The sequence below is a fragment of the Durio zibethinus genome, chromosome 6, assembly GCF_047325235.1.
Source record: "Durio zibethinus cultivar Kanyao isolate XHJ-2024 chromosome 6, ASM4732523v1, whole genome shotgun sequence".
Classification (NCBI taxonomy): Eukaryota; Viridiplantae; Streptophyta; class Magnoliopsida; order Malvales; family Malvaceae; genus Durio; species Durio zibethinus.
Genome location: NC_143167.1, coordinates 7260698 through 7282370, shown reverse-complemented (window position 1 = coordinate 7282370; position 21673 = coordinate 7260698). Strand labels below are relative to the sequence as shown.

The window sequence follows — 21673 nt, the reverse complement described above, 5'->3', positions numbered from 1 at the left end:
TGTTGGTATCTTCCTTTTTCAATTGGCATTTCTTGGGTCTTTCTTCCAAATTTTTGGTTTGGGTCCATTGGTTTATCACTTGGCCTGCAAACACTCATTCCAGTCTCTTTTAGCAAGTCCAAGATGTACTTCCTTTGTGATACAACAATTCCCTTTTTTGATCTAGCAACTTCCATTCCCATAAAAGACCATAGTGGTCCCAAATCTTTGATCTCAAATTCTGCTGCAAGGCATCTCTTCAATCTAGCTATCTCATCATCATCACTTCCTGTGAGGATTATGTCATCTACATAGACAATCCAAATTGCAATCTTCCCACCATTAGTATGCTTCATGAACATAGTATGATTTGTTTGTCCTTGACTATAGTCTTGATTCTTGACTGACCTTGTATATTGCTCGAACCATGCTCTTGAAGACTGCTTTAAACCATATAAAGACTTCTTTAACCTGCATACTTTAGACCCAAAACTGTCTTCAAATCCTGGTGGAGCATCCATAAAGACCTCTTCTTCTAAGTTACCATTAAGAAATGTATTCTTAACATCTAATTGATGTAATGACCATTCCAAGTTTACAGCCACAGACAAAAGCACACTCACTGTATTTAATTTTTGCAACTGGAGCAAACGTTTCTTGGTAGTCTATCCCATATGTCTGTGTAAAACCTTTAGCTACCAACCTTGCCTTGTAACGCTCCAAAGTCCCGTCTGATTTGAATTTTGCAATGAACACCCACTTACATCCCACAGGCATCTTCCCTTTCGGCAAGCTAACCCTTTCCCATGTGTCGTTCTTCTCTAGAGCCTTCATCTCTTCCAAGACTGCCTTCCTCCATTTAGGAACAATTAGAGCCTCGTGTATATTCTTAGGAACATCCACGCTAGACAACTGTGAGGTAAAAGCATAGGAGGGTGATAGATTTTTATATGACACATACTTGCAAATTGGATGCTTAGTACATGTTCTAACACCTTTCCTAAGAGCAATCGGAATATCTGCAGAATTAAGAATTTCAAAATTTGAAGGATCAGATTCATAAAAGGTACCTGGACTTGTTATTTGGATCTGGTCTTGTATCAGATTTTTGGCTTTGTAAGGTTGTGATGTCATCTTTCTTTTGAATCTGTTTTTTCCTTGAGTAAAGAATAAGCTCAGAACCTTCCTCTTTATTTCTTGAGTTATTCTCTGTTCTAGTTTCTATTTCACTTATAGGCAGTGAAGTAGGCTGCACCACTTCCAAATTTGAAACTCCAAAATCCAAACTCATTAAAGTATCTGGTTGTAGTACAAAATCTGTGTTTTTACTTCAAGTTCAAACAACGAGTCTTCACAACAATAGTTATTCTCCCCCTGAAGAGGAGTGTCAAAAAAACTTTGAGGTTAAAAAAAAGTGACATACATAGTTATAAAAAACTTTTTTGTTTGAGGATGAAAACAGCGATACCGTTTTTAGGTTGAAGAGTATCTGAGAAAAACACATTTTATAGCTTGTGGGTCCAATTTACTATGGTTATGGTCATGCACATGCACGAAAGCAACACATCCAAACACTTTAAGAGATAAATCGAATACTAAACGTGACATTGGAAAACATTTTTTAAACATATTTAATGGTGTTTGAAAGTTCAATACTCTCGATGGCATTCTGTTAATCAGGTAAGTAGCAGTGAGAATAGCTTCCCCCCATAAGTATTTAGGTACTTTAGTTGTAAACCTTAAAGATCTAGCTACTTCCAAGAGATGTTTATTTTTTCTTTCTGCTACTCCATTCTGTAGTGGAGTGTTAATACAAGAGTTTTGATGAATAATCCCCTTTTCCTGAAAATATGTTCCAGGAATCTGATTAAAGTATTCTTTACTGTTATCACTTCGAATCACTTGAATTTTTTCTTGAAATTGTGTTTCAACTGTATTATAAAAATTTTTGAAAACATGTTCAGCATCTGATTTTTCTGTGAGTAGATAAACCCAACATATCCTTGTATGATCATCAATTAATGTTAGAAACCATCTTTTCCCAGAAATTGTTGGTGTTCTACAAGGATCACACACATCACTATGAACAAGAGCAAAGGGCTTAGAGGACTTATAAGGCTGAATAGGAAACGATGCACGATGATACTTAGCAATTTCACAAATATCACATTGAAACAAGGACTTCAAATAATGAAAGTTAGGATGGCCTAACCTAAGATGCCACAACATTACATCATTGCTACTAGAGACAGAGATTGGCCCAACACGAGTTGTTTGAGCTTGTCCTCACATGGTACTTCCATCTTCAAAATAATGGAGTCCACTTTCCTTAGCATTGCCAATCATGCTCCCTGAGTCCAATTCTTGAAATTCACAGTGAGTTGAGAAGAATTTAGCACAACATTTTAAATCACGAGTTAATTTGCTGATAGATAGCAAATTACAAGAGAGGTTTGGAACATGGAGGACATTATGAAGAATAAGAGTTTTTGAAATGGCTATTGATCCTTTTCCAGCAATTGCTGAAAGGGAATCATCAACAATTTTAATTTATGATTTCCTGCACATGGGCTATAAGAAGAAAACAATTTAGAACAACCTGTCATATGGTCTGTTTTGACCATCACAGTTTTCAAGTGAAATGCCTATACCATGTAAACAGAATAGAATAGAACAGAGGAGAAAGAGAAGATAACTTCTTATTGATTAACATGAGAATTACAAGGATTTAAATAGACTAAAATTTAAATTTTAAAATTAAAACTTCATATCTACCTTACATCCTAATCACTTAAAAATCCAAATCTGTTAATATTTAACAGATTAGATTTTATAACAAGATCTTGATATTTCTACAGTAGACTTTTTTCTTTGAATAAATCGTCTATCTTTTCTATCTTTCCTAAGAGAGCTGGATGCAATGCGATCTATGCACCAGGAATACTACTTTGATTAGTGGTTTTTCTAATTTTTCCATTTTTCTAGAATAAGTTAACTTTTGTTTCAACTCAAGCATGCTAGGAAAATTCTAGAGCATTTTACACAAGTTGAGAACTGTCTACCAATTGAATGTAAAGGGGAAGGATTCTTTCAAGTAAGAGCTTTTGAAACAACAGTATTGTCCTTTAAATGCCCACCTCTCTCTGTTCATAGGTTCAGGGTACTCTTCTCCATGTACACCATATCAAACATAAATATACATCTTAATGTATGTTTACTCTTTCCACCTTCCTTTTCAAATATATAACAAAGTGGACTGCTGTATCTGGCATTCCCGGACAAATCCTAAAAAAAGATACAGCTATCTATCTGCTGGACAAAAAAAGGAGAAAAGGATAGCTATGGCACCTTCATTCTTACACGTGCAAGACCTATGCAAACAACATGCTTTCCCTTGATGATTTTAACAAGTAAATTTTATGCTAAGCTTCCAAGCAAACAAAAGTGACTCTTGTTTTCTTGATGTTGAGTTGCATCTTAAAATGATGAATAAATTGATCTATATTGTTTAAGGATGTATATCTGAAGGCAAAAGATGCTAGGTAAAGTCTAGCATAGACATAGCCTTGCAGAGGCTTTTAAGCTAACAAAAGCCACTGCCTAGCTTTTTTTATGTTTAATTACATCTTCAAATGATCAATAAATTGTTATCCCCCATTTAAGGATATATGATTAAAGGTGAATATACCATAATTAGAAAGTTGGATTGTTCCTTCTATGTGTAAACTTTTTTCTGTACCAGTTTATTAGTATAAAATTTATGTTGATTGAGAGGCCATAGTCTGCAAAGAATATGTCTATCATGTTGGATAGTTCATCCAGGCTTGAATTATTTTATAGAGGATCCTGTTAGTTAGTAGAATTGGCGCCCTTTTTTGGCTGATTACTTTCTTGTTATGCTAGTTTAATGCCTTCATAATTGGTTTTGAATGTTGCTTTGAAAAGTTTTCAATTGAATGCAGGAGGCCTTTTCACACCTACTTGGTGAACAGCATGAGCTTACACAGGAACTTGCATCCCAGGGCATGAGCATTGTTTATGAACTTGGTGATGCATCAATGAAGAAAAACCTGGTTGGTGCACTTGTCAGCACTTTGACTGGTTCAGGGAAGAGGAAAAGAGCCATCAAGGTAAAATTATAGTCATACCTTGGCAATCACGGTAAAATTATAGTCATATCTTGGTGTAGAAAGAAGGTATACTGGTAGATGGTTATAGTGTCAGCACTATCAACTGATAAATGTTAGGGCTTTGCAGTTTAGGGAATGAATTATTGAATCGGAATCAAAGTATCATAACATTGACACCACAGATCAATAAACTAAAACTAATTATATTATGATGTGTTAATCTCCCTGCTCAGCCCAAAACTAAGAAACCTTAGGTAAATTAGCTAGAAACAGATTACAAAAGCTTTTTGTTAAACCCTTAATTTGTTCTTTATTCTTTTTCCATGGAATTCTTTATTTTTTATTTTATGCTGCTTGTTTATGGGTATGAATTTGTTTTTCAGCTGGATGAAGACTCAGAAGTATTTCAAGAGGGGACGATTGGTGAAAGTCTTAGTGGAGGGAAACTTAGCACTTACAAGGAGCTTTGCAATCTTGCAAATGAGATGGGGCAACCAGATTTAATTTACAAATTTATGGATCTGGCTAATTATCAAGCCTCTTTAAATTCCAAGAGGGGTGCTGCTTTTGGATTTTCTAAGATAGCCAAGCAAGCAGGTGATGCTCTTCAACCACACTTACGTCTATTGATTCCAAGGCTTGTTCGCTACCAATATGATCCTGATAAAAATGTGCAGGTAAGAGTCCTCAAGACTTGAGGAAAGTTCTTCAGTGCTTCAATTTGCCCTTCTGTAATTCTTAAATGAAGCTGTTTAGCTAACACTAATGTTTGAAGCCGGTGAATTCTTGGAATTGCCAGCATTTGCTGATAGCTAGCATATTCTGACTATTTTTCTTTGCTCATTACTCTCAAGTACTTGTGACATTTGCAGGATGCTATGGCTCATATATGGAAATCTCTAGTGGCAGACCCTAAGAGGACCATTGACGAAAACCTGGACTATATTTTTGATGATCTTCTAACACAATGTGGAGCTAGGCTTTGGCGTTCTCGTGAGGCATCTTGTCTCGCCCTTGCAGATATTATCCAAGGACGAAAATTTGACCAGGTGATGAGATTGCTGTTATTTATCTTGCCTTTGCAAGTGATTTGTCATCTTAACAAGTAAAACCATTTGATCAAGTTCACACAGTAGGAAAAAGTTTGAAGTGTTCCAAAATTGTTTGATCTTGACATATAAATTAAAGCTTAAGATTGATTTTGGCCTTTTTTATTACCTTTTCTGGTCCTGTACTTTTATTGTGCATGTTTTGTTATCATATTTAAATCAAACCTGTAATCATAAATATTTATGCAAACATGTCTGTGGACTATGGTGTAAATTTTTGGTGTAATACGTTCGTTGTTATCATTGACTTAATTGATTACTTAATTCTGCTTGATGTTACTATTGCTATGGTTTATTGTAATTAACCTTCTATTTGCCGCAATCAGATATAGTTTTAGAGAGAGAGAGAGAGAGAGAGAGAGAGAGAGAGAGAGAGCATACCAACAATACGGAGCCTGCTGTATTTATACTAAATGGATAGACAGACAAGGCAAATAGTACACTCTTATTTGATATACTTCACAGTACACCTCGTAATTCTGCGTAGTACCCTCTTATTTGGAACACTTCTTACGAGTACATATATGTATGGTGCTCCTTGATTGTTACAGAATACATCTATTAATCCCTCCTTGAATCTCCCAAATGTTAAGTGAATAAAGCTGCTTACTGATCTATAGATCTCACTGATCTTGTTTGAATTTCATTTTACAAACTGAATTATACGATGCTTAACTGAGATACTGAGATATGCGTGGTTTGTTCATGAATACTGGATTAGATGCGAATGTGTACCTTCCTAGCTGTTAAATATGAGATTGTTAGCTTTGAATATTCAAATCTAATCTCCTCTAGCAAGTTTTTGAGCCAAATAATTTCAAAGTTGTACGACCCATGATTCTGTACTAATTAGAGGTATTATTGAGCTGATTTGAGTTAGTAAAAGAAAAATTCAAGCTCACTTAACTTGAAACTCAAGGCTCAATACTCACCTCGAGCTTGATTGAGCTTCATTTTAGACCCAAGCTTGATTCAGTTAGACTTTTTTATCATTAAGCTAAAAGCAAGCTTAATTCCTACCTTGAAATGATGCGCAGTTAAATATTATAAATCAAAAGCTCATTTGGGCTCATCAGCTTCTTGTGCCAATTATTAGAATACTCAAACTTGCCACATTTAACTACTCAAGCTCGACTCAACTTGAATGAATTAAGTTTGACTATTTCACAAGTTGAGCTCAAATAGCTTACAGATAGGTTAGACTCTCTTGAATCCCTAAACAGTGATTTATCCTAAACACTTGCAGTTGCCTATCACTAAAAAAATTATTTCATGAAATGGTGGAGGCACCACTTGAGAAAACTTAATAATGGTTAAAAAATGCATAATAGGTGCAGGTATGGAATAGTGTGGAAGAGTGATGGAAATATTTAGATAACTTGGTCATATAGATTTGAAAATTATGAGTTGAAGTGGTAAAGAATGATTTGAACAGAAAGAGTGATGGAAGTATTTAGATAACTTGGTCATATAGATTTGAAAATTATGAGTTCAAGTGGTAAAGAATGATTTGAACAGAACATATAGCCATAAACTTGGTCCAGTGTTAAAAGAGGATTCATGTTGTTCACACTAGCTGGTTTTGAACTAAGGCCGATTTGATTCAACATGGGTTCCTCTTTCCCTAAAATTTTTAACTGAGGATGCTTTAGAATAACCTAATAAAATATTTACAATCAACTGTGTAAACTCTTTAGATGTTCATGAGTCGCTTGATTATGACAAATTGAAAGATTAATTGTCTAAATGAATCCAAGTTAACAAATGGTATGTCATAATCATGGACTTAGTAACCTTGAATTCTCCATACCTTTTTCTTAGCGTGGACTATTGTTTTACTGCTAGGTTCTCAACAAATCCAAGCTGTGTTATATTTCCTAATTTTGCATTTATTTCTTCATTACAGAATTTATTTAACAGCATTAATAGCATGGTTCAATTTCTTGCAATATCTCTAAAGTTTCATATTCGTACCACATCCTCCATCCTCCGTAACGTGACCATTCAAAGTGAAATATGTCTTATGCATTGTCAGCATGATCTAACTTCGATGCAATATAGAGATTTCCTGGTTAAAATCTTTGTGATAGTCTGTTTACTGTATGTTGTGATGTCTAACAATTTCAGTCCTCTTAGATCCATTGATTACATTCTTGTCATATAGGTTGGGAAGCATTTGAAGAAAATATGGCTGGCTGCATTTCGTGCCATGGATGACATCAAGGAGACAGTTCGAAATGCTGGTGATAAACTATGCTGTGCTGTAACCTCACTAACTATAAGGCTCTGTGATGTGTCACTTACTGAATCATCAGATGCAAGCCAATCAATGGATATTGTTCTTCCCTTTCTGCTGGCAGAAGGCATATTGAGTAAAGTTGAAAGTATTCATAAAGCATCAATTGGAGTTGTTATGAAACTTGCAAAGGTTAGCAATATTTTGTAAATATCTTGCCTTGATTAGTACAGCACAGGTGTAGTTAGAAAATTAATTTATCATTTTATTTTCCAGTTTCAATAGTCACTTTGAATTTGATTCAGGAATTATGAGAGTACTTAATCTGTTTAATAAAAAAAACCTATTTTTACTTTTACTGTCATATCAAAATTTGTCCCTCTGGAAAAGTAGATAAGTATTAATGGTTGGTCTTACTTTTGACCTTTAAGGATAAATGATAAATCATTCAAAAGAGGCAAAGTGTCATCAATAAGGAATGACATGCAAAAGTTAACCATGCTCCTTAAACTTTGTGCATGGTCAAAATGGCCTAATATTTAGAGACCGGAAATATGAAATTACAATGTGTTTTCTGCCAAATGACATACTACTACATAACATATGAAAAAACTAATCTCTTAGTTGGATCAGCCATATTTTCTTATGTCATTGTGCACTGATGAAGCCCATATCTTTAGTAGAAGTGAACTCCTCTTTTATAAGTTTCACCCATGTTTATTACCTCTTTCCTGCCATATTTATTATTCGACCTTATTTAATTTTAGTGGTTTTGTTTATTCTTTTACTTAATTTACTGTTTAGTGAATTTGGTTTTATGTACAGGGTGCGGGAATTGCAGTTCGCCCACATTTATCTGATTTAGTTTGTTGCATGTTGGAAAGCTTATCAGGCCTAGAAGACCAAGGACTCAATTATGTTGAGGTTTGAAGAAAGTTGCTGCTTTGGCATTTCAAACTATTCCATGCTTATCTTCTTTTAATATTGATTTATTTGCCCTTTTCTTTCTTCTAGTTGCATGCAGCAAATGTTGGAATTCAAACAGAGAAGCTAGAAAATCTGCGGCTTTCAATTGCAAAAGGATCTCCCATGTGGGAGACCCTTGACTTGTGCATAAATGTTGTAGATAGCAAATCATTAGAAGTGTTGGTTCCACGACTTGCTAACTTGGTTCGATCTGGAGTTGGCCTCAATACTAGGTTGGTACTCATTGCAATTCTAAATTTAAGGTTAATCATAAGGAGTGACAAAGTATCTCATACACTTTAAAGAATACTTTTCCTTGCCCTTTCTGCATATTTGAAGTGAGAAAAGTCCTCTCTCTCTCTCTGTATGATAGTTGAATGTGCAGATTGTAGTATTACAGAAACCATTTGTTTCTCTTTTAAAGGATTAAGTTGAAATTAAGGGTAAACACTTATGAAAATGATATCCTTCGATTTTCTGGTGGAAGCCTCGTTAATTTTTTAAGTTTCATGCTGAACCTTTTCCTGCTACTGGTTCCTCAAGAAGATTTCTAAGCAGATTTAATATGGTGTTCCAGAATTTTATTTTAAAATTTGGGGCTGGCTCCATGTTTTTAAAGAAATTAATAAGATTTCATTCTAAGTTTAATGTTTTATTCCTAATTATTCAAATAATATGGTTTTAGCATGTTGGCATAAGTATCATTATGAGATAGACATGGAGCAAACTGCTTGTGTTTCATAAAATTATCACATTTTTTTAGCTGATTTACATGTTTAACATTGTGATAACATTCTTTCATTAGCTCAAGCTTTTAACTTGTAGCTTCCAAATATTAATGTGGTTTTTGCCTACATGCTATCGACATTTTTTTAATTAATGATGAATTATTCCAATATTATATAGCTTTTTCTATTATTCTTAAATTTCATAGTTGTCACGGAGTTTGGATTTCCTGTTTGAAACATTTTTGTTTCCAAACCAACCATACTTATGATACATTGTCGTAGCTACCACAGTTGCCATCCTATTTTACCCTTGCAAAGTGATGACTATAACCATTTTCTGAGAGATTGATATAAAAGGTGATGTATGATGAATGGTGCAATTCAGAAAACAATAAATCGCAGAATTCACCTCCCTGCAGCACATGCTACATCTTTTAAGAAGTCAGGATGCTTCAATCCTTCTAAAAACAATTGTTTTTTTATTTTGATAAGCTTTATTCTGCTCTTTAGCGGACTCACCATCAGATGATGGCATTTAAACAAAGTCATCAAAAAAGCATTCCCTTTATTTATGGCATACCTGAATGGAAGAACACTCCTTTCAGTCTTATTTTTTTTGGTATATCTTTCAGCCTTATTTAATACAGTTCTTGTGTTCCAGAATAATTTAAGTTGGTGATATAAATACATAATGGTGATAAATGCATCTCAAAATGACAAATTTATGTTGTCTGCATAGCATAAGTGATTGCCGAAAGCTTTCCCTTACTAATTACTATTGCAAATGATATTAATGATGTTGCCTATAATTTTGATTCCTTTTTCTTTTAATCTTCAACTTTCACAGGGTTGGTGTTGCCACCTTTATCAATTTATTAGTTCAGAAAGTTGGTGTGGATATCAGACCCTATACGAACATGCTATCGAGGCTGTTGTTTCCTGTTGTGAAGGAGGAGAAAAGTACTGCAGCAAAACGTGCATTTGCAGTTGCATTGGCCATTGTTTTGAAGTATGCAACTCCTCCTCAGGCCCAAAAGTTGATAGAAGACACTGCTGCTTTGCACACTGGTGACAGGAATGCCCAAATATCTTGTGCATATTTGTTGAAAAGCTATTCATCCATTGCCTCAGATGTTTTGAGCGGATATAATACAGTGGTCATTCCAGTGATTTTTATTTCAAGGTCTGGATACATTTTCATCTAAGCTGTCTTTGCATCAGTTGTGCCCCTCTATTCTACCAATAGAATCATTACTTAGTCTTGGACCTTATACATGATAAATGGCTATTGTAAATGCCATTCAGATGAATAGCATTGAATTGCTACATGTTATCCACTGCCAACCACAATCCAAGCCTGAAACACCCACCCCACCCCCTCAATAAAAAAAAAAACTTCTGCTGAAGCCAATATGTACTTTTTCATGATTGAGCATTTTAGGCAATATCTGAAGGTAAATTTAAAGTTGTTGGCTAAGAATAAGATAACATTTAATGAGTAACTACATAACAGCTTTTTTTTTTTAAAATTCCAGAATAGTGGTAATTATGTTAGCTCTTCCACCTTTGATTAAATCAAATTGATTTAGCAACATATGAACTACTGGTATAGATGGGGTGTCTGCTAGTTTAAACCTCTTAAAAGCAAATTAAACATTCTTTGTTTTGTTTTGTTTTGGGTTTGTATTTCTCATTTCAGTTTATTTGTACTGTTTCTTCCTTTTAGTTCTGGGTCTGGCCTTTTCTAGAAGGTAACTTGCTTGCTCCAGTTTTTGTGTTTTTTTTCCTTTTATTGGATTGATGGATTTTTCAATAATTAGAAAGAAAAAGAAGTCTCTTGATAATTCTAATCTATAGATTGAATAATAACAGTTTATTATAAAAAGGAAATAATAAGTTCAATCCCTTGAAAGCTCCTTATTCATGGAATCACATCGCTGCTGGACGTGAAATTTAAGATTTGTGTACATGCATGTCTCTTTTGATCTGTCTTGATGTTTTGTCAATTATGGTCCTGACTGTCCTGCAAATTTATTGCAACATGGAATTTCAGAATTTCCAATTACTAGAAATTGAAGTTTTGCATCTAATATATATATATATATATATATATATTATACTCAGCGCTATGCAATTATTTTGTGCAATTCTTTGCGCTGGTTTTCTTTTCCTTTCTGTTCCCTCATTCAAATCCTCATAAACTATCTCTCAGTAGCCAATATAGCTCCACAAGTGTCAATTTAATAAACTATTGACTATTTAAATACTGTCACTCTTCTTAAGCATAACAAGAATAGCTATTCTAAATGAAAACTGTTGGCTCTGAAATTTGTTCATTAATTCTTCTGCAGATTTGAGGATGACAAACAAGTTTCTGGTCCTTTTGAGGACCTCTGGGAAGAAAGCACAAGTGGTGAACGAATAACACTACAGTTGTATTTGGGGGAAATCATTTCACTTGTTTGTGAGAGCATTACATCATCTTCATGGGCAAGTAAAAGAAAAGTAAGTTATTCTCTTCCTTCTTCTAGTCCTATTTTCTGCTAGCTTTGCTTTGCTTCTTTGTTTATGCTAATCAAAGATGTTTGTTTGCATTTTGCGCCTATAGTCAGCTCAGGCAATCTGCAAGCTTAGTGAAGTTCTGGGCGATTCCTTGTCTTCTTATCATGATATTCTCCTGAAATCTCTTATGAAGGAAATTCCTGGTCGTTTATGGGAGGTAGGAATACCTAAATTTTATTTTGTTATTTCATTGTTTATAACTGTGTGAGATGTGTTAGGATTCTTGTAGGATTTGCTGTTGTAATAATAGTTTACATCACTATAATTTCAATTTTCAATATACCAGGGGAAGGAGACACTATTACATGCAATAAGTGCTCTTTCTACATCCTGCCATGAAGCAATTTCCACTGAAGACCCTGCTCTTCCCGGTACTATTCTGAGTCTGGTGTCTTCTGCGTGTACAAAGAAAGTCAAGAAATACCGTGAAGCTGCTTTTTTTTGTCTTGAACAGGTAAACATCTACCAATGATTATTCAAGGATTTCATTATTCAATTGCATTTTCAACCTATTCATAAACTCTGGTTCTGGCCTTCTGGTAGTTGTTCAAATGCTTTTCTGTTATTATTATTTGACAATTATTTTGTTTAATGGTATCTCTTGTACAATTCTTCATCTATCCTTAAACCATTTTTAACAAATGTACGTAAATTTTTGGTGGGGATCTCTCTCAAAACTTGAGGCTTAGCTTTTGACCCTTTTTTCCCATTTTTTCTGTGAATTTTCCACTCAGCCAAAGATAGGATGTGTTTCATTGTTGGAATGGTTCAGTCCATGACTTTTTAGTCTTGTGTCATGTAAATGAATTATTTTGGTAAAACCAGTATTTCCTTATCCTGTGACTTTGTTCTTTATTTGAATAATGAATTGAAAAAAAAAAAAAAAGACTTGGTTTTCATGAAAAACAATGAAATCTCTTACTGCCATTTTTTGTGGCATGCAGTGACTTGTTATTAATAACTAATAACCTTTAATCAAGTTGTATGAGGAAAAAGGAATTAATGTAAATGATCCAGACTGGTTTGGGAGCAATGTGGTGTTGAAATGTGCTTGGAACATAAATTTATATAAGAAAGATACATAGGAATATGATATCCCTTGCAAGAAAAATTCTGTTGTCAGAGAGCGTTTTTCCTTCTATGATTATTAACTATCAGGAGATCTTCTAATTGATCTTTCTCTTTGGTGAGAAATATCTTACATAACTCCAATAATTTCTTTTGATCTATGGTGTGTTTTTTTTTCTAATATTTACTTCTTGATCTCTGATGTGGCTTGTATCTAATTCAGAATGTTTCTGGTTATTCCAATGATGATATTGAAAATTAGTTCTTTGAACATATGCTCAGGTTATAAAATCCTTTGGTAATCCAGAGTTCATTCATCTTGTATTTCCAATGCTATTTGATATGTGTAACTTGGCTTTTCCCAATAAAACTGGACGAGCACCTTTGGCAAGTGACACAACTAAAGCAGGTTTTTTTCAAAAGCTTACTTTACTTTGTTTGCTAGATTATACATGTATGTAGTTCTTAAGAATTGTGAAATCATATAAGTTCAATGTACAGCTCTTTTACTTCTTATTCATTGTAATTTTTTATAGTTCTTGTTGCAATTAAATGTTAGTCTACTTTTACCTATGAAAACAGCTAAGTACACTCCGAAGTTGTTCATCAATTTATTATTACCAAATACCTGTTTGTTGTTCTTTCTTATAATTTTCTCACTTCAGCAGAATTCACCTTTCTTCTATCCTGCATTTTCCTCAGGAGGATGTATTATTAACAATTTGGCTGGGAAAAACAAGAATAGAAGTGTTTGTGCATTGCATGTAGAAAATACTATCAAATCATAAACAGATTTTGCTAAGCAAAATTTGTTTTTTCAACTTAACGGTGAATTCTGGATTTCCTCATAAGCAAAATTTGTTTTTTCAACTTAACGGTGAATTCTGGATTTCCTCATATTGATATCCTTATTGGAAGGACCGGTGGAGCAATGACCTTTCAGATATTAATGCTAGATTGCTAGCGGTTGGGCCAAAGGCTCTAAATAGCATTTTCTAGGCTTCTTTTGGGGTGCATACCAGGCATGGCATCACTTTGCCTAAGTGTTAAGTATTATCATTACTTTAAAGATGAACGCATTTGGTGATAAACTGACCCTTAAGTTTCTTTGAATCACATTGAATGGTAACTTTCTTCTGAGTTTATCACCAGTAATTTTTTCTAGTTTGTAACCACAGTTTCAGGTTAAAAGTTGTTTTACTTCATGTATTCATGCTTGTCCCACTTCAACGAGTTAGAACAATTATAAAATGCAAAACTGAATAGAGGCTTTCTACATGTTTGCAGAATCTGATGAAGCTGAAGATGTTTCTGTTCCAGTTGACAAACTGATGAACTGCATCACATCTTGCATCCAGGTGGCATCTGTAACTGACATTCTTGAACACAAAAAGAAGTTGACGGATGTGTTCTTGATTTCCCTGTCACCTGGTTTTCCATGGACAGGTATCTTGTCCTTGTGTTTTCTGTTATATGTGTTTGATCCAAAAAATCGTTATCTTTACTGATCTAGCTATCATGAGCAGTCAAAATCTCAGCATTTTCTTCAGTAAAAGAACTTTGCTCAAGGCTTGGCACTAATTTGGATGACTCTCAAGAAACCTCTTTATATGCTGGCAGAACTGCTTTCGTCGAGGAGGTATCAAGAACCTACTTCATTCGCTTTATATTTAATTGAAGTAGCCGCTCTCTTATTTTTAATCTCTCCTTGTTATTTTCAGCTGTTCGATTCTGTGTCACCTAAAGTAGTCGAGTGTATAAGCACGATAAAAATTTCTCAGGTATGTAATCTGTTTTTCCTTGTTTTGTATCTATATGATTTGCTCCTTACAGATTCTTGTAAAGGTTCATCCAAGGAGCAGTCTCTGTAGGTTACTTTTCTTTTGTCAGCTTTGTGCAACCTACATAGGCATTTAGAATCTGTGTCTATGTGGAATAAATTCTCTTTCCACATTTTTTGGGATTTTGATCGTCAGTTTTACTCTATAATTATAATTGTTCAAAAACATATTTTTAAATGTTAGTATTTCTTTTACGATAAAATTGCCTTTGTAGGCCATATTTAATATTATTGGAATTGAATACTTGCTCATTTTTACATTTTTTGGTTCTCATGATTAACTTGAATTGGAAACCTAGGTTCACATTGCTGCTTCAGAGTGCCTTGTAGAAATCACCCAGTTGGGCAGATATATTTCAGCAGCAAAATGGACAGACATTGAAATAAAGGGTGAAGTTATGCAGCTACTTGAGATGGAAAAGAACGAGCAGGCAAAATCCATGTTGAAAAAGTGCCTCGACATCCTTGAAAAACTCCAACAAGCAAATGCTGAAGCAAGCTGAACCAACATGTATGGATGACTGTCCAAGAATGTCTTCAATCAGACATCAAATGTGGCTGAAATTCCGAAATGTAGAGCAACAAAGAAAAACAAATTGGGAATAGGAAAATTTGACAATCTTCACACTAGCCAATTTATGTAGACTAGAAAATGAAATTCAATCACAGTAACAAGTAAAAATGTAATTGATTGAATTCAAGTTGATACAATATTAAGTTTGAACTTAAATTTTATTCTAAATTTGAGATTCAAAACTTTGCTCGAGTTCGATTCAAAATAAAAATCGAATTATTCAAACTTTTGATTAAGTTTGATTAATATATAAAAATAAATTTAATTTTTATATTCGATAAAATTCAGTTGTTTGATTTTTATATTCAATAAAATTCAGTTATTTATGTTTGAATTCAAGTTTAAAACGTTTTATTAATAAAAATAATAAAAATATATTTAAATATAAAAATTTAATTCAAATTTTGAGTTATTTAAGTTGAAAATAAAAATATGTAAATTCAATTTGATTTATAAGTTAAGTTATTTGAATTCGATTTAATAATAATTGAATCGAATTTTATTTAAATTGAATTCGAATAGTTAACGAGTATTAATATATTATTTATATTTATTTTAACTCGTTTTTAAGATAAAATAAATTTTTTTTTGGCGTTATTTTTACTCTGAAAACTGCATATAGTAGTCTAATTCCTTGACTCGAAAAAACTTTGTTAGAAGAAAAATGAAATTTTGCATTGTTTTTAATATTAATTTCTGTTAAATTAAATTCTCCATTTTTAAACTTCTCACTCACCCTTATACTAGTGTACAGGTAGAATCTTATCATTTAAAATTTCAAACTTATAAAATTATTCTGCAAAAAAAAAAAAAAAAACATATACCGTTATGCTTCCATTTTCTTTTCAAAGTTGTAGGACAACTAAAAAATGTTATGTTTGGTTGAGTTCAATTTAGTTTTTTTTTGTTCGGCTTTGATTTAGATATTAAATGTTTTAATTTGGATTTAGAATTGATTTTTACATCATAAAATAAAAAATTGAAAATATTTAAATTGAATTAAATTATTTTTTAAAATTTTATAAAATAAAAATAATTATTTATAAATATTAATATTAATATAAAACTAATAAAATAATAATAACTAAAAAATTTAATTTTTGAAAAGCTGATGAATCAAATTAAATTTGGATGGACTTTTAAAAATTCAAAATTAACCAAAATAACTCAAGTGAATGAGATCCCATGATTATTACAGTAATGATGAACACCGTACGATGAAGGATATTTTACTTTTAGGCAAAGCCAAAGCGGCTTTTCAAACTCGTCTTTCTATCCGGGAAAGCAGAGTACAAGGTTTGAGGTTTCTGTCCTCGTAGTAAAGAAAGCCATGAGTTTCAGTTTGGCGCGTTTCTTTCTCCATCTCCGTTTGGGTGTCTCTTCAAATACTGCAACTACCAGAACTAGCAAAAGCTTTGGTTATCTACTTTTAGCCCCCAAGGCAACGAAATTTACCACCACTGCCATCCACAAAGACAAATCCCAGAAAGTAACTGACACATTCTTGCTGTTTCTTTTAATTGCTATATATTATTATATCTGTTTTTGGGTTTTCTTAAGTTTTTGATTTTTCATAATGGGACATTGAAAAGTCAAGTGAGGAGGAGGAGGAGGAGAAGCTGTTGGTGGTTGTAGGTGGTGGGGCTGCTGGAGTTTATGGAGCAATTAGAGCAAAAACTGTTGCTCCTAATCTTAATGTGTTGGTCATTGAGAAAGGAAAGCTTTTATCAAAGGTTTTTAGTTTCTTTTTTCTTAAAATAAAAATACCCAAGTTGGTGAAATATGCAAAATTTCAGCTTTTCAACTGTTCGTGTTTATTGGCAGGTAAAAATTTCTGGGGGAGGAAGGTGCAATGTCACCAATGGCCATTGTGCTGACAATTTAGTAAGATTTTTTTTCTTTGTAATAGTAACATGCATATGAATTTGTTTTTTAAATTATCTTTTGAAGGAGGAATTTGCTTCTGAACAGCTTTAGACAAGGATTATTTATTCTTTCATAAATGATGAGATTAATCCCTTCAAAGGTTTTGGCAGATCATTATCCTAGAGGTAACAAAGAATTGAGAGGATCTTTCTTCAACATGCATGGCCCTGTGGATACCATGTCCTGGTTCGTTGATCGAGGGGTGGAACTAAAGGTTGTTTTCAAAGCTGTGAATGTCTTCCTCTTTTTTCTTTTTTGAAAAAAAAAAATTATTTTACAATTGCAATTTATAAATTTCTGTCACAGATTGAGGATGATGGAAGAGTGTTTCCTGTTAGCAACAATTCTTCTTCAGTCGTTGATTGTCTTATATCTGAGGCAAAGTGTAGGGGAGGTATCTTTATTGGTTTATCTTTTGCTGAGTAAGAAAGAAATCATGGGGGAGAGTTTCTTTGTTAAACGTGAAAAGAAAAAACCTTGATTGCATCTCTATACTCTACGTTAAATGATCATTTTGGGGCATTCTTACTAATCTCAAAGTTATAGTTGTTATTTGTTGATAATGAAAATCCAACCTGTCATAAAAGAGTTATATGTGTGAATAAATAAACGGTAATAGCACTTTATTTGGTGCCTTTAGGTCATGTTTGGTTCACATAATTATGATAGGATAGGATAAGATGAGATTATGAATAGGATTAGATTAAATAATGTCATCCTATCTTATGTTTGATGTGTGCAAGGATTAAGATAGGATAATTTATTTATTGGTCAAAATTATCCTTCCTCAAAGTTTAAATAATTTAAATTATTGATGTAATTTTTAAGTGTATAATAGGACATGTAAGTTTAATCCCATGGAATCCTCTCCACTTTGGAAGGATTAAATCATCCTATACCAAGAGGATAATAATCCTCTTTGTAATATTATCCCTTTCAATTAGATACAAACCAAACATAATATAGAATGATTATCACACTTTCATATCCATCATCCTATACACCAAACATGACCTTAATAGATGGTAATCAGCCTTTTGCTGCTAGATATAGTGCATGCTGCTTGTAGCCTAAGCCAGAAAGAAAAGAAATTGTTCGTAAGTAATGTTGTAGGTGAAATCCATCCATGATGTTATAGCATATTAAACAAGCTGACATTGCTAAAATGGTTGTATTTCCTTGGACCAGTTTCTTTGCAAACTGGGAAAGCTGTGACAGGTGCATCTGCTAGTGCCAGTGGAAAATTCCTTCTCAAGGTTGAGAAGCGTACGCTCAACTCTGTTGAACATGTAGAAGCTGATTATTTGTTGATTGCCAGTGGAAGTAGCCTGCAGGTGTGGATGGATGATGGTTTATCATCAAGGCCATCTTTGGGCATCAAGTGTTTTGATAAATGATTTTGCTCATGTCACAGGGTCATAGTCTTGCACTTCGGCTTGGTCATTCCATCATAGATCCAGTGCCAAGCTTATTCACTTTTAAGATTGAGGATTCACAATTGACAGCTTTGTCAGGGGTAACATTCCTCCACGGCTGTTTAATACCCTCACTATCTTACCTTTTATAACAGTTAATTACACTCTCTCATATATTTACTCATGTAACAGCATTTAGATGGTTCTTTACTCTTATTTGGCAACCAATAATAGAAGCTTTTGTCCAGCTTGTACACATTGTCCTATTATGATAAACTCCACATCTGTGAATTAGGAATTAAATTGTTGTGTTATCGTGCTATGTAGGAAAATGTTGCTAGGAAAACCCATGATTCTATTTGAGTACTTTTTCTATCATTCATTTGGTTATTACTTGAATTTTCATGAAATGTATGTTGATTTTATATGGCACAATAGTAGTGCTTGCGATGGGTATCTAAATTCCCTGTTTTTCCACAGATTAGTATTATTCTGGTGTCTTTGAAAACCAAAATGGCACAGTATTTGAAATTGATGTCCATTATCATATCTCCAAAACTTTTTTTTCCTATGTTCTTAGGTTACATTTTCAAAAGTTGTTGCGAAGCTGAAATTAGAAGATGTTCAAAGGAACATACCCCAACTTACCCAGGCATGCTTTTTCTGATATTATCATATTAAAGGTCACCTTTGAGTAGTATATAACCACTAACTGGTGTTTCTGGAATATTAGGTTGGCCCCATGTTAGTCACACACTGGGGTCTCAGTGGACCAGCAATTCTTAGGCTATCTGCTTGGGGTGCCCGATATCTGTATAGCTCAGGTTACAAAGGTGGGTACATTTCATTATGCCCATAATACAAAATTTATGGTTGATCTCCTAAATTGATAGCGTTTGGATGCAGGGAAAGTAATTGTGGATTTTGTACCCGATTTGCATATAGAAGATCTAAAATCCATGCTGAGTCAACACAAAAATAGGTTTCCGGTAATTCTGGATCTACTTATTCTTGGTCTTCATGCATACAGTTGGAACTGTGAATCAGTTCGTTTAGCACTAGGTCTGAGTAATTATTCAAGTTATGTCTATAACTTGAATCAGGATACAACATAATATATCTTTGTCCTGAATGCTTTTGTATAGCAAAAGTTATGTCTAGATGCCACTCCTAAATAGAGATTAGTTATTGGTTAAAAACTTAAATTAGATTTGATATCTCAATTTTCTATTCTAACTAGTAGCAGTTTACTTCTGATTGTATGGGCTTGATAGTGTATCATAACAATATACCTTTTTATGATGTTAATTGCTTGTTTCTTTATCCATCTCTGTCCAGAAACAAAAGGTGCACAATTCATGTCCTACAGAATTAGGACTTGTGAAGAGATTTTGGAAATATATATTGGATCATGAGGTTTGTGAACGTTTCAAGTTGAAAGTAACAGTTTGTATTTTATATTTGTTGATTTCCGTTGAACTTAAAAATATTACCTTTTCATAGGGTTTAGTGGGAGATGCTTTGTGGGCTTCCGTTTCAAATAATTCATTGGTTTCTGTTGCTCGTCTTTTAAAACATTGCACATTTGAAGTGAAAGGAAAGGTAAGGTTCTAAACCCTAAAGCCTTTTAAACCTCTGTTCAATATTTTAGTTGGTTTTTCTGAGGTGATACATCTTTCCTTTTAACGAAGGGCCAATTTAAGGATGAATTTGTCACTGCTGGAGGTGTTCCACTGTCAGAGGTTTGCTCGTTCTCTCTCTCATTCTCTCCCTTTCTCCCCTGTATCTATTTGGGAATATGACACTATTTTCTTGCTTTTGTGAAGATCCATCTGAATACAATGGAAAGCAGAATCCAACCAAATCTATACTTCGCAGGAGAGGTAGTTACTTGTTATTCTTTGAGGATGAGTTGTCATATTAATTCTTGTAAATAACTTCACTCCGCCATTAGTGCATCGGTGTGGTTCCTACAATTTCAAAATTTAGATTCAATCAATTCCATGATTCTAATCGCTTAATAAACAATTGCGTATTACTACATGCACGCATGCAATTTGTTTGTGAGTCCACGTGCATGTGTGTGTGTGAGTGAATTATGAGGCCATTCTGCACTGATCAAAACTCAACTGATTGCAGGTACTAAATGTTGATGGGGTGACGGGTGGTTTCAATTTCCAGGTAAGGAAGATGTGTTCTAAGCTATAAATGCTTCCCGGTCATTTTGTTGATTATTGTAATACTATCTCAAGGGAACCTAAGATGTGGTAATGCAGAATGTAGGTTTGACCATTGTGCTGTAATTGAAATTTAAACAAACTGAAAAATCAAAACACCTAAAGTAACTTTAATAGAAGCCTTCTGCTGAGTCGCTCTAGCCTCACGAGGAAAGAAGGAAAGAGAAGAGGCTGGTCCATTTTCATTTCATTTGTTTATCAAGGCTGGTCGTGACAAAGGCGTTGTCTTTGTTTCTTCTTTTCTCAGAATGCTTGGTCTGGTGGATACATTGCTGGCACCAGCATCGGTAGACTGGCAGGCAATGCTAATTTAGAGGGAGCCATATGAGTCAGTAGAGTTTGAGAATATAGATATGCATTTTCCTCGGCTAGAACTAGAGATGTTCAAGTGCATGTTTGTACTGGATTTTCGGAGAAGGTTATCGATCCAATACATGTATACACAGGGAAGGGATCCCAATTGACAGTCTTCTCTCCAATTTTTCCATGATGGCATGAATTTGGTCACCCTATCTAAAATAATTTTTCACATTTGACTACAGCATCTACTCGAGTCTTCTTTTCTTTTGTACAAAAGTTTATCTAGTACAAAGGAAGTTGTAGCTTGGAGATAAAGTTACAAAGGAAATGATTAAAGGTAACGAGACTTGAATTTCAAATCAATTGAATGTTATTTGCATAAAGCAATTGAGTTAAAGTTTGAGTTTATATCTATTCAAGTTTTTGTTATATTTTAGCTCATGTTTGATGCATAGGATTATTGATAGGGTACGATGCTAATTATTTTATATCATATTTGATTTGTATTTCAAAAAGTGGATACGGATTACATTGGCATATGATTATTCAATTTTTTTTAAGTGAAAAAAATTACTTTTAATTTATGAAATTAAACATATATGT

The 21673-nt window shown here is 33.7% G+C and overlaps 2 protein-coding genes across 5 annotated transcripts in view; both read left to right on the top strand.

Moving 5' to 3' along the window:
* LOC111284853 (ARM repeat superfamily protein) overlaps positions 1–15360 on the top strand; it is a 31189-nt gene extending 15829 nt beyond the window's left edge. For 2 of the 3 annotated variants that reach the window (XM_089762024.1, XM_022873898.2), the window contains exons 21-35: positions 3942–4109; positions 4493–4786; positions 4982–5158; positions 7383–7646; positions 8280–8378; positions 8469–8653; positions 9996–10331; positions 11500–11653; positions 11757–11867; positions 11997–12164; positions 13061–13187; positions 14066–14224; positions 14305–14417; positions 14500–14559; positions 14918–15360. In XM_089762024.1, the coding sequence (XP_089618150.1) occupies positions 3942–4109; positions 4493–4786; positions 4982–5158; positions 7383–7646; positions 8280–8378; positions 8469–8653; positions 9996–10331; positions 11500–11653; positions 11757–11867; positions 11997–12164; positions 13061–13187; positions 14066–14224; positions 14305–14417; positions 14500–14559; positions 14918–15121 (2619 nt within the window). In that variant the 3' untranslated portion in view covers positions 15122–15360. The remainder of the gene's footprint in view (positions 1–3941; positions 4110–4492; positions 4787–4981; positions 5159–7382; positions 7647–8279; positions 8379–8468; positions 8654–9995; positions 10332–11499; positions 11654–11756; positions 11868–11996; positions 12165–13060; positions 13188–14065; positions 14225–14304; positions 14418–14499; positions 14560–14917) is intronic. The other variant, XR_016342774.1, reaches the window with a different exon arrangement.
* A 1037-nt stretch (positions 15361–16397) lies between these two features.
* LOC111286540 (FAD/NAD(P)-binding oxidoreductase family protein) lies at positions 16398–21432 on the top strand. 2 transcript variants are annotated; one of them, XM_022876553.2, is made up of 16 exons: positions 16398–16681; positions 16785–16925; positions 17017–17076; positions 17219–17332; positions 17425–17512; positions 18307–18452; positions 18533–18634; positions 19114–19185; positions 19267–19366; positions 19440–19522; positions 19872–19949; positions 20037–20135; positions 20225–20275; positions 20360–20416; positions 20673–20714; positions 21018–21432. In XM_022876553.2, the coding sequence occupies exons 1-16, from the start codon at positions 16523–16525 to the stop codon at positions 21096–21098; spliced, it is 1473 nt and encodes a 490-aa protein (XP_022732288.2). In that variant the 5' UTR covers positions 16398–16522; the 3' UTR covers positions 21099–21432. The 2 variants fall into 2 exon arrangements, with proteins under 2 accessions (XP_022732288.2, XP_022732289.2); XM_022876554.2 differs by lacking the exon at positions 16785–16925.
* Positions 21433–21673: the final 241 nt, after the last annotated feature.